The 12,271-nt window shown below is 37.6% G+C and overlaps 1 protein-coding gene across 1 annotated transcript; it reads right to left on the reverse strand.

The window, feature by feature from the left end:
- Positions 1-64: 64 nt before the first annotated feature.
- wnt4b (wingless-type MMTV integration site family, member 4b) lies at positions 65-5,240 on the reverse strand. The gene is given in 9 exon segments (XM_065298290.2): positions 65-1,942; positions 2,029-2,191; positions 2,288-2,501; positions 2,503-2,647; positions 2,733-2,864; positions 3,287-3,371; positions 3,571-3,724; positions 4,204-4,405; positions 4,891-5,240. Coding segments are annotated over 8 exon segments (1,152 nt in total). The 5' UTR covers positions 4,293-4,405; positions 4,891-5,240; the 3' UTR covers positions 65-1,772.
- Positions 5,241-12,271: the final 7,031 nt, after the last annotated feature.

The following is a 12,271-nucleotide window of genomic DNA, read 5'->3' on the forward strand; positions in this document are numbered from 1 at the left end:
AAGTGATGCTGACACGCAACTGATTTTTGTACCCTGCTTATTAAGCGATTCATGTATTTGCATAAATGGTAATGTGGTGTATAATTATTTATAATTTACAAACCATCTTCTGCATTTGAGATGTAAAACTTTATTTTAGAAGACTGTAAATTACAGGCAATAAGAAGATATGAAACAGAAGATGCTATGCAGCAGTACAAGCCACAACAAACATGTGGCCCAGACTGTGGAAACCCAGCTAAAGTCATTTTTTTGTGTGATTTGCTACATAAAATCATCCTATGTATGTAATGTAAAGAACATTCGGTGAACATATAACCTTGATATCTTCTATAATGACTTCACTTGAGGTCATGTCAGAGATCAGTGATAGAAATCAAACCTTGATGCTCCAAATGTCATAATTAGATTAAGACTTAGTCACATATATGATGGAGAGTGTATGCAGGTGTAATTCAGCCTTGAAAGATTATAAACTCAAATAAATAAACCGCCAAACTGAAAAGAAATTATAAATACAGTAAATAGGGAGAAAGCACCTAAGATTAAAACAAAGGCCTTATGAACAATACTAACATATTTTCCTTCTGTTATTCTGGGGTTAATATCAGCTTACAAGCGTTGTCTGAACAAGTTAGTTGGTGGTTTGTATTTCATGTTCATTTGAGAATTTAAGGAAATAAAGAAAAACACCATTGCTGTACTAAAAGACATGTCACCATATTTTAAAGGATAGTTCCCCCCTAAAAATAAAATTCTGACATTATTTACTTGCCCTCAAGTGTCTGAACACAAAGAAAGATACGTTTAATCAAGCAGAAAGCACCATTGACTTCCATAGTAAGAAAAGACAAAACTATGGAAGTCACTAGTGCACTAAAACAATTTGGCTACAGACATTTTTTTTATTTTACTTGATTTATTGATTACTAAATGTGTTTTTTTGTTACATAACAGCCAAAAAAAACCACAATTGCAACACAACTTAAGCTCTACAACATACATTTAAAAAAATGCATTTATTTTGGATAAACATTATGCTGTTGTTCATTCCCAACATTGTTCAGATTTAAATGTTGAATTATGGAAGTGATTAAATACCATGTACATATGCTCTAATAGAGTAAACCTTAACATAAGCAGCCAAATTCTTCATTTTAGTAAATGGATTTTGAGCTTGCTGCCCTTGCATCAATGAAGATAAAGCGAAGATGTAACAGTGGCGGCTCGTGACTGCTCATCCGAGGGGCGCAAATTCAAAATATGTGTTTAAGGGTGTCATGCATGTTGCTTGTGCTTTCAAAATATGTGTTTGTTGCGTCATGTGAACCATGTGCATCACGTGTTATGTCAAAAAAGTGCCTGCTGCACACGCGTCAAAACCGTTTATGATAAAAGAGACGTTCACGTTTACAAAATACACGCAAGACACTTCCTTAACAGTAAACTTTGATTACGCATGAGATTATCTGGCAAAAGCGAGCGTCTCTTTTATCATAAACCCTTTAGACGGATCTGCAGCAGGCACTTATTTTGACAAGACACGTGATGCACATAGGTTCACTCAACGCGGGAAACACATATTTTGAAATTACGAACCCCACACATGACGGGCTACATACATATTGTGACGAACTTCGCATCTAGCGCCTTCGAAAAAAAGAAGTCACCGGCCGCCACTGAGATAATATAATAGTAGTTTTGTGTGGAGTTGGTTGTCATCCTCACATGGGACATTTAGAGGTGGCAAGCAGTGTTTTTTCAGGTGAGCTTCATTCTCGGCAGGTGTGTATGAGCACTGTGTTTTTACACTGCTGGCAGCGAACTGAGCAGCACCAGGAAAACTTACACGAGCAACGCTGCACCACCTCTGCTCGGCCTGCCTTAAACCCTGGACCACAGCATAGCAGCTCACAGCCATCTGGTGCCAACCTTGAGGTTCCTATAGAGAAAAACACGTAAAGAGCCAAATTATATTGTAGAAGATCAGAAGAGTGTTTGGTGGTCAGTGGTTCTGTACACTTTTACCATTACAGCGTCGTCCTGCAGTACCAGGGATGCCATTGTCTGGGTCTAAACGACAAAAATCTGGTGAGGATGCCAGGTAAACCAGGTCACGGGCTGCTGGTGGCTTCACCTGTGAGTCTCGTGGAAGGAGAGCTGTGCGAGAGCCTATGCGAGTGAGTCGTACCTGACATGATAATGTTATTAAAGCATTAAATACACCAATATTTAAGAGGTCATGTACGATCACAGGTCCATTGGTTACAAATGCAGCATACTGTACCTCTGTAGCTCCATCAAAGCGCTCTTTCAGCACAGAACCAACCCGGCGGAAGGGAGGCATGACCTTCCAACAGGTTCTGAGCTCACATGACCCGGAAACACCATGGCACTTACACTCCACCTGCATGTTATGAAGAATCGCCTAAATAGGGGCAGAAAAACATGAGAAAACCAAAACACACTGATAGCTGGATAACAGTGAATGGAAAACCTCTTGCCTTCCGTCCTGCTTCATTATTGTGAATGTTCATGAGCGGCCGTCCTGATGACATGCCTTTAGCCCTCTCGGGCTCATCCACAAAAGTCTGAGAGAATGCAACACCGTACGAGAGGTTATCAGAACAGCCGGACCACTGGAATCCTGGGGTGGGAGTAGAGACGGGTATTTGTTTGCCACACGTGTGTTTTTCCTATGCGGATTATAGGGAAGGTGTTTCTGTACTCACCCTCTGGGCTGACACCCCTGACCTTTCGGTCACAACCACACCTTTCCAGCTCTCCTCTGCTACAGCCCCGAGTCACGGCCACGGCTACCGCAGCCGATGAAAGAGCGTGGACAAAGGCTGCCTCACGGGTTCCTAAAGAGAGCATAAATACACTGAAATGTGGAATCAGAACTGAAACGATTTGTCCTTTAAAGCCATTTTGTGAGTTATTATTAGAATAGTAGTAAACTCTTTTATGTAGACCTATTCAATGACGTATATTTGGTTTGAACATTAGGGTTGAAGTGTCAACTATACTGAACTTATAAGTTTCATTAATCATTGTATAAATTGTTACCTCACCTATACCCACGAAAACAATGCCCCAGGACATAATGCTAAAAAAGATACAAATGTGTGACGAATTATATATAATTTCTGTGAAACCTTTACAAACCAAGCAATCAGTAGGAAAATAAACAGTAAATTGTCAATACAGTTTTAAAGTTTAATTGTTTAATAATCCAATATGTTTAGATGTTTTATTTGGATGCTGTGTGTTGCAATGTTGTAACCTTGATTCATGACTCGTCCAAACACATTAATCCCCCGTGGGGTAGTGGAACAATTCCAGCGTCGGTTTCTGAACTGATGTTGGCACTGCGGTAATAGAAAAAAACAAATCGCAATGTATATATGAATATCCTTCCCAAACGTACTGTTATAACAGGAAATATGTCAACATTGAAAAGAAAACCACTTGTTAAGTGATTTCATTTTAAGTTGTTTCATCTAAAATAACTTGACAGATGGACTTAAATCATAAATGAATAAGAGACAGAATGCACACAAATGTCACCTCCTCAATGACCATCTCTGCAGCCTTTCGCACGGACTCCATAACCTCCCCCCGTGCCCGGCACACCCCAACTTGGCCTGGCGTCAACCCCCTTAGACGGCCACATGGTTCTGCACCAGACACAGGACGAGAGCGTGGCAAACGTGCCAGTGAGCTGCAGAAGGAGTAACAAATTAGACAAATAACAGTGTCACAAAAATGTCCATAACAGATAATAATGCACATAAATGTTTTTAGATGTTGGTATATAGGTGCTCAAAATAAAAAACAGCATGTAGTTAACAGAGGTAACTTGATGTCTAAAGGAAAAAAACATTGCTAAATTGTGACCCAGTCCCAGATAAAGTATTTTTTGTGATTTAATGTTTTTTACATAAAATCTTAATGTAAAGAACATTCTGTCAAAATATAATCATAATATAATCTTTAATATGACTGAGTAAGGCTATGTCAAAGCTCTGATGCTAATCTCAGAATTAGATTATGAGACTTCAACCTGGATTTCACAGAAAGGGTCACAATAAGTTTAAATATGGATGAAATATAAAAAGAACAGTGTGAACAAAGAACTATGTCGCTATATTTTACAAGTTATAGCATAATAAAAAAGTCCTTTCAGGCAATCCAACTTACAGCCAGTTGGTTGCTATGGTGAGGTGGGTTGCCCATAGCAACAGCAGGAGGAGTCGTCCCGTGAGAGTCACAGAGGAGACAGTTGGCATCAGATTGTCTGTCTGTCTGTCTACCTGTCTGCACTTGAATGAGGGTTTGTCTGTCTCTTTCTTTAACACTTACTGTTCCTGTACCTGTGACATTGGGGTTGTTCCCCTCATATCTGTCAACAGACAATGATTATTGCTTAATTATTGTTTTTTTAGACATCAAATATACTTAATTTAATTTTAAGTGTATGGGTGTAGCAAATAAAGTATTCATTAAAAATATTTATTTGAATAATTATTTCAATTATCAGCATGTAACACAGATTCGTAATTCAACTGCACAGCCAATATAAAATTATACAAATTAAACACATGTTTCTTATATGATATTTATATCTAGGCCTAATAAATATAAAATACAAAAATTCTTGTTGCACTTAAATTTTTAAGTTTAAGCAACTTAAATTTACAGTTTATTTCAACTTTCTTCACTAGTGAGTTGCTATAAATTATACAAATAAAATGTAATAGTTTTAAGTTATAATTTGTACAATTTATAGCAGCTAGTCAAGAAAGTTTAAATTAATTGTAATTTCAAGTTGATTCAACTTAAGTGCAACTAGGAATTTTTACAGTGTAAAGAGGTATATATTTTTACCACTTTGAGGTCCAAAAACGATCCAAAATATTCCCGGAGATGTGCAGTTTAAATCAGGTAAATCTATCTCGCAATCCCAGTTTATCATTACTTTAATTTATTATAATTATTTCCACTTTTGTTGTAAAGATAAAATGCCTCTAAGCTGTAATCTTATTGTCACAGAAAGAGAGATATTCATCTTATGTCATGTTTATTAACGAAAAAAAATGTTATGCTCCCAGCTAAATTAAAAACCAAAAAAGTTCTGAAATACTATCAAAGCACTATCAAAGTACTCCACTCAGTGTTGCATCCGTTTGTGTGCAAAAAAGTGTCATAATCCAATTTGTCCTCCAAATGAATGTAGTCCAAAGGTTAAAAAACATAAGTGTGGATGAAGTGATGGTTGTGGGGTTATAAAGGAAGGATGGATAATGGGTTGGAGGGTGAGACATCAGAGAGGGGTGGAGTAAAGGTATTCACCATAGTACTTTACAATTGAGGGATGAGCTTGCAGTCATTGTCCAAGGACGTAATATGTGACCTCTGCTTAATGACAACTGCTGAGTCCCACATTGTACCAGGGATTATGCAAATGCTAACACACTGTGTGTATTCGTTTGTGCGTCAAAAAGAGGGCAAGTTACCAAAAAACAAGTGCCAAATTGCTGTTTAAATGCATACATCTGTGGATCTGCCAAGTGTGTGTGTGCGTGAGAGAGAGAATGAGAGAGAAAGAGAAAGAGAGAGGGAGGAAGGGAATTCCTTTTCTGAATGTATGGGACATAGCATCTGTTACCTAGTATCAGTAAAGTGTGCATCTGAAAATGTTGCCCCTAAATCCTGACATCCTCACAAAAGTTGTGCTTGAAAGCCAGCGGAAATTGAAAGGGAAATATGTGCTTTAACAATAAATAACCCGATAGATGGAACACAGCAAGGGAAGGGTGCACAAACCTGTCCTGGAACAGGCACTGTGTGGACGTGTCTTACCTAATGTTTAATTTTCCCAAACTTTTGTTGCTCTTTTTACGAGTATCCTCCCCCTCTGCCCTGCTCCCTCTTTCTCTCTCTCCATATTGTCTTCGAAGAAGGGATGACATTTAGACAAGGAGAAGAAAACACAGTGCTGACAAATATTAGAACTGAGGCTGATAAATCACTAGAGGGGAAAAAACGAATGGGACAAGATCATGGAGTTCATAGATCTATACACAGGATTTGTGACTCAATATAATGCAACTCATCTTTCATTTAGTAAGCATTTGTAAGAAATTTATTCTGGAGGACGAAGTTTATGTTTGTGAGAAAGTGTGCATAACATAACATCATCATCATATTTGGATACATTATACAAAAAAATCTATAGGCTATTATTATATACAAAAATACAAAGAATGCATCTCATGCAAAAATGACCAAAATAAACTTTTATATTATTAAGCATGTTTTAAGTTTTTAATACATTTTTTATTTTTGATCATTTTTGTTTGTTTTATTTTGACTTAAAGTCAATAATGCTTGTTGAGTGTTCTGTCTTGAAATTAGTAAACAGAAAGTTTTATTAAAATGACATTTCTTAAGAAAAAACATTTTGGAATAACTATTCCAATATTCCAAATATTCCATGTCTAATTTTAACAAATTTGTCCTTTCTGTCATCTCTATTTGTCGTTGACCCCTTTACCATCAAACCTTTCTACACCTCAGGAGGCATAGCTATAAATAACATGTGGCCCCTTACAGAATCAAGGCCTTTCGTAGTGCCCCTATCTCCCCCTTGCACTTTTTTACCCCTCTTTTTGTCGTATTCTCTCTTTGTGTCCACCGTCCTTTACAGTGACGTCTTGCACCATCTCCCCCGGCAACACCATGGCGACCCGCGCCCCATGTCATGTCCGGCGCCTCTCTTCTCCTCATCTCTCGATCTGTTCACCCCACACCCATAAATAAAATCTCTTCTTTGTATATCCAGTGTCCCGTGTGTCAGGACCTGTTTTACACTCTCATCTGAGATGTCACAGTGGCTAATTGTGCTTGTTTTGTGTGATTTAATAGGGGGACACAGATGGACACCTGTGCTAGACCACGATGACCCTCAATAGTCATTATGTGATAAAGATAAAGAAAGATCATACAAATGAGGAAGAAATGATGAAAGTATATTGACAACATTTTAGCTATAATAGAATGCGAGCAAATTTGTGACATTTACTATATTGATTTGCTTTGTTTTATTTAAAACACACAAGATGCTCATTGGAACAATTTCATTTTTCATTTATATTGTTATACCGATAACATTATTTGGAATTGAAAGAAGTTTAACTAAGATATCCCTTTTTAATTTTAAGACATTACTGTACCTTGAATACATTTTTGTATATGTCACAGGACGATGCAGACACAAGAGAATCCAGGAGTATTTTTTCCAATTGTGTTTTATTTTTGACAGTCCAGACCTCAACCCCATCAAACATATTTAGGGCAAGTTGGAAAATAAACTGCGCCTATACATTCAAAGGAAATGGGTTGCAGAAGAGCATATGCATATAGATACTGTATATATAGATTTATATATAAATATAAATAGATGTGGACATATACAATTTCAGTCTGTGCATCTCAGAGTGTATTCTGGTAGGGCATGGGCACATGATTATTATTGGATGGCTTGTTGACCTCATTCTGTAATGCTTGACCTGAATTACTACAGACCACTGATAGGATATAATGGAATAAAAATGGCAACTTCCAACCAAAACCACCCAACCCATCTTACTCACCCATATCCAGATTACACTATTCACTCTGTATTATGTAACAACTCCGTAAATGTAAGTCACATTCATTTTCATTTCATGAATGACATTTTATAATGTTATGCTTCATTGTTTGTTTTATTAGGGGGGCAAATTTGTGTCTATAGGAGCAAAAATAAGAACTTGCTGTAAATTTGTTTGTCGAGTTCTGCAGTTCCATCCCACCACTGGATGTCCTCCCTGCTCATTCAAAAAGGGTAGGTGAGGTTGTGTGTGTGTGTGCTTGTTGGAGGGTTGACATGGTTTATCATCTGAAACAATCTATCTTTTCCTTGCCTTACTCTAGCACATGCATAGAGACGGCTCATTTTAAACTAGGTGTGTAGAGCTAACATTCCTCTGATCTCATGAGAATATTATGGGATGTAGGTTGGAGTGAAATGTGGAGGTGAGGTCTGGGGGCTGTGGGGTGACACCCTCCCCAAGTCTTTCATGATTTTGAGCTATATCTGCCCCCCCAACCCCCATCACATCTCCATGGTGAAAGATCTACTTTAAGCAGAAGGGTGTACTTGTACAAGTGTGTTTGTGTTTTGGGGTGGTGGGGGGCATGCACCTGAAGCACTGATGTATGCTGAACAGAAAAGATGTGGGCTGTGATGTACAGTATAGAACAAGACTTTTGGCACAAGCAAGTGGATGGGACAATATCAAGAGCAAAAGGGAAACATATGAAAAGCTACAGTAAACGTTTATAGGAATGAACCTTAGAATCAGAGATAAGATACAAGCATCACAAGAGGGGACTTCTAGCTCAGTTTTAGCCTTTTTAATACAGCAATTTTTTTGTTACAAACATTCAGTGGGGGACAATGAAACATAAAGATGAACTGACTTAACAGAAAGCCTCTTTGACCTAATGTTATAAGAGTTAAACAAATTTCATGAACCAGGCAATAAGATGTCTGATTAGATACATGTGTACACATTGTAAAAAAAACCTGCAGTATGAAGTTAAAACAACTGTGTTTTGTTAATTTAAATCAATTCAACCTTCTATTATAAGGTTTGGCTTGTGAAAAGTAGACATAACTTATAAAATCAAGTTGAAATGGTTTAAGTTATTTTTTTTTTTAAGTTAAAATAGCATAAAAATATATGTTAATTTGACAAAAATGCTGCATATTTCATACTGCATTTTCCATTACATATATTAATATGAATTAAATATTAACCTGTTGTACCTGTTGGTTTTAATAACGCCATTACCTCCTTTCTGTAATGTAAAAGATTCAGTGTTTCGCCATGAAGATAAAGCAACTAAATTAAAGTTAATTTCGTGCTTCTCGTGTCTTTAAAGATCCCATTCTTTCTGTGTTTTCTGAAGCTTTGATTGTGTTTACAGTGCAATATAATATGTGTTCATGTTTCATGTGTAAAAAACTAGGTATTTTTCACACTATTTACTTATCTCTATACCACTGTTTTCACTGTCCTAAAAGTAGGCTGATGTCTTCCTTGTTGCATGAAGTCCCTCCTTCAGAAATACGTAATGAGTTCTGATTGTGTAGCTTGTTTAGTGTGTTGTGATTTGACAGCAGCTTAGCTTAGCAGAGCTGTTTGAACTTAGCTGGTGGTGACTGACGTATTCCTGTGGGCGGAGTTTAATCATAAACTCTTATATTGGCCCTGTCCCAAATGGCGCACTTCATGTGGACTTTCGGTCTCGTGGCTTTAAATTGTGCGTTCTCGCTTAGTCTACAAGTCCGTAGGGTGTCCCATCTGTTGTTTTTACGCTCCGAAGTGTGCTCATCAGCGCCCCCTTTGAACCCGTGATGTGGTCTTCGGCGATGCCTGCCCTGCAGCAGGCTTCACGCACTCTACCAACCCAGACGTCCTTGCGAAAGAGAAATCAGACCAATCAGATGACAGAAGGGAGGAGTTCACACTGATTGGCAACTTCTCTTCCTATTTCCGGGCGTGACGCTCAAGTCTGTCCCAAAATACAACTTCGGTGCACCCTCTTGGACTCGCGCCAAGGGTCCGAGGGTCTGCACTACATGATGTCATCAAAGTGTGGATTCTGAGGTGGACCACAAGTCCGGAGTGTGCCATTTGTGACAGGCCCAAAGGCGTCATTCAACCGGAAACTAGAGTGCTGTTGTCTTTGAAAGGGGAATTCTGTTAAAGAAAATATATCACCTTAGCAGTGGCGGCTCGTGACTGCTCTTCCAAGGATGCGCTAATTCAAAATAAGTGTTCGGATTGTCACGTGTGGTTCCCTTTTCCAAAATATGTGTCCTGCGTGTCGAGAGATCCTGTGTGCATCACATGTTTTGTCAAAATAAGTGCCTGCTGCACACTCGTCAAAACCGTTTATGATAAAAGAGACGCTCACGTTACCAAAATACACATTAGACACTTCCTTAACAGTAAACTCTGATTACGCATGAGATTATGCAAGTATCTGGCAAACGGAAGCGTCTCTTTTATCATAAACCCTTTGATGCGTCTGCAGCAAACACTTATTTTGGCATGACACGTGATGCACACAGGATCACTCGACGCACAGAACACATATTTTGAAATGACGAACCACACACATACTACATACATGTTGTGACGAACTTCGCATTGTGCGCTTCAAAAAAAGAAGTCACCAGCTGCCACTGCACCTTAGGTTTTATTTCTCTAACAGCAACATTACACACTAACTTTGAAAAATGGGATCAGGAAGAACGTGACCTTTAAAGAATAAATTTGCTGTAAAAACTAAGCTGAACATTATCACTTGTAAGGATTATATTTTGTATTTGACTCTAAGGTTGTGGGTTTTGATTCCCACAAAAAATTAATGTATTAAATTTAATTAAGGTAAAAATATTTTTCTAAGAATATATGATATTTATAAGATATGGACATCAAAAAGTGAACATTAATAATTACTGTACCCAGCAGATAATCGGCTGTTTTTTTGGTATGACATGTTATACACAATTCAACCTAATTTATTTCAAGTCAGCTGAACTTTACTCAACTCAAATTTAATTGTTTGCTATATAAATGCTTAAACAATCTTCTTGCATTGAAGTTTTACACCAACATCTCCCCGAACTCCCAGAAGTTTGTTCCAGAAAACATGCAGTTTTCTTATGGATAGTCGATTATTCTATATTTTATCAGCAACACTGCATTGCCTTTAATCTGATGATATGGTTCCTCACAATGTCAACATGCTTAGATCAGACCCATATGTTTGAGGATTAGGGTCAGTCCTAACATTTGTGCAAAGCAGGAAATCTGCTTAATTCTTATTTCTTTGTATTTGTGAATGTCAAGTTTATCTAAATGAGAATGTAATATAAAAAATGAATACACAATATCTACCTTAATAGTTTTCCCTAAAACTAGTTATCTTTTGATGCACCATCACACAAAATGATCACAGACACATCCCAATTGGGTGAATTTCTGGGTGCATTTATAATGGACTTTCCGTAATAAGCAATATGGACACTAACTGCAATAACTAAACAATATGAATATGATGGGTTATTTTCAGTGGCAGCTGGTGACTTCTTTTCAAGGCCGCATGATGTGAAGCTTGTCACGTATGTAGCCTGTCGTCATATTACAAAATATATGTTTGGTGAGTCATGTAAACTTGTAAACTGCATCCCAGGTGATGCCAAAATACGAGCCTGCTTCAGACGCTTTGAATAAGTTTATGATAAAAGAGACGCTCGCGTTATACTTGTTTAATCTTATGTGTAATCAGAATTTAGTGTTAAGTCAATGTCTTGCGAGAACTTTTATCATAAACCCTTTCAACGCGTGTGCAGCAGGCACGTATTTTGACAAGACACATGATGCACACGGTTCACATGACACAAACAACACATATTTTTAATTTCGCGCCCTTCAGAAGAGAAGTCAACCCAGCCGTTGGGTTGAAACAACCCAGCATATGTTAAATTACAACCCAACTGGTTGGGTTCCTCACTTTTTGACCCAATGCTGGATTTAAAATAATTCAGCGTTTTTATAGTGTGTAGTTTAGACTAGAGATTCCCAAACTTTTTCAGTTCAGAACCCACATAAACACCTAAAGGTATAATGTTTCACAAGAATATTTTTAAATGGAAATATTGGGGAAACAAAGTTTTGGTTTTCCTTTCCAAAATGAAACAGGTTTTATTGCAATATCAAAGTACCTAGTAAGATCAAAACAGTTGTCATTCCTATAATCATTAATTCAACTAAAATGTTTTTACACTTTTATCCAAATTGATTTACAGTGCATTCCTGGGACTCAGACCCATGTCCTTTTGCAAAGCTAACATAATGCTGTACCAACTAAGCTACAGAAACACTTGTTTTTGTGTACATGCATGGCCAACCTTATCCCACTTTGCGACCCACAAGTGAACCTCTGATTCAGACGGTTTTATGTGCGAGATTTCATTTTAGTGCTGTCACAGCCCATCCAAAAGCATCATAAAAGTGAGTGTTTACACAAGCATTACTTATTGTTATGCTTCCCATCTTAAAACAAACTTACTACTCGAATCCATCTTTGCACTTAAGGCCGATACGTGACTATAAAAGCCAACTGCTACAACTTGACATTTCATCAC

Source organism: Paramisgurnus dabryanus, chromosome 13, assembly GCF_030506205.2.
Source record: "Paramisgurnus dabryanus chromosome 13, PD_genome_1.1, whole genome shotgun sequence".
NCBI classification, from domain to species: Eukaryota; Metazoa; Chordata; class Actinopteri; order Cypriniformes; family Cobitidae; genus Paramisgurnus; species Paramisgurnus dabryanus.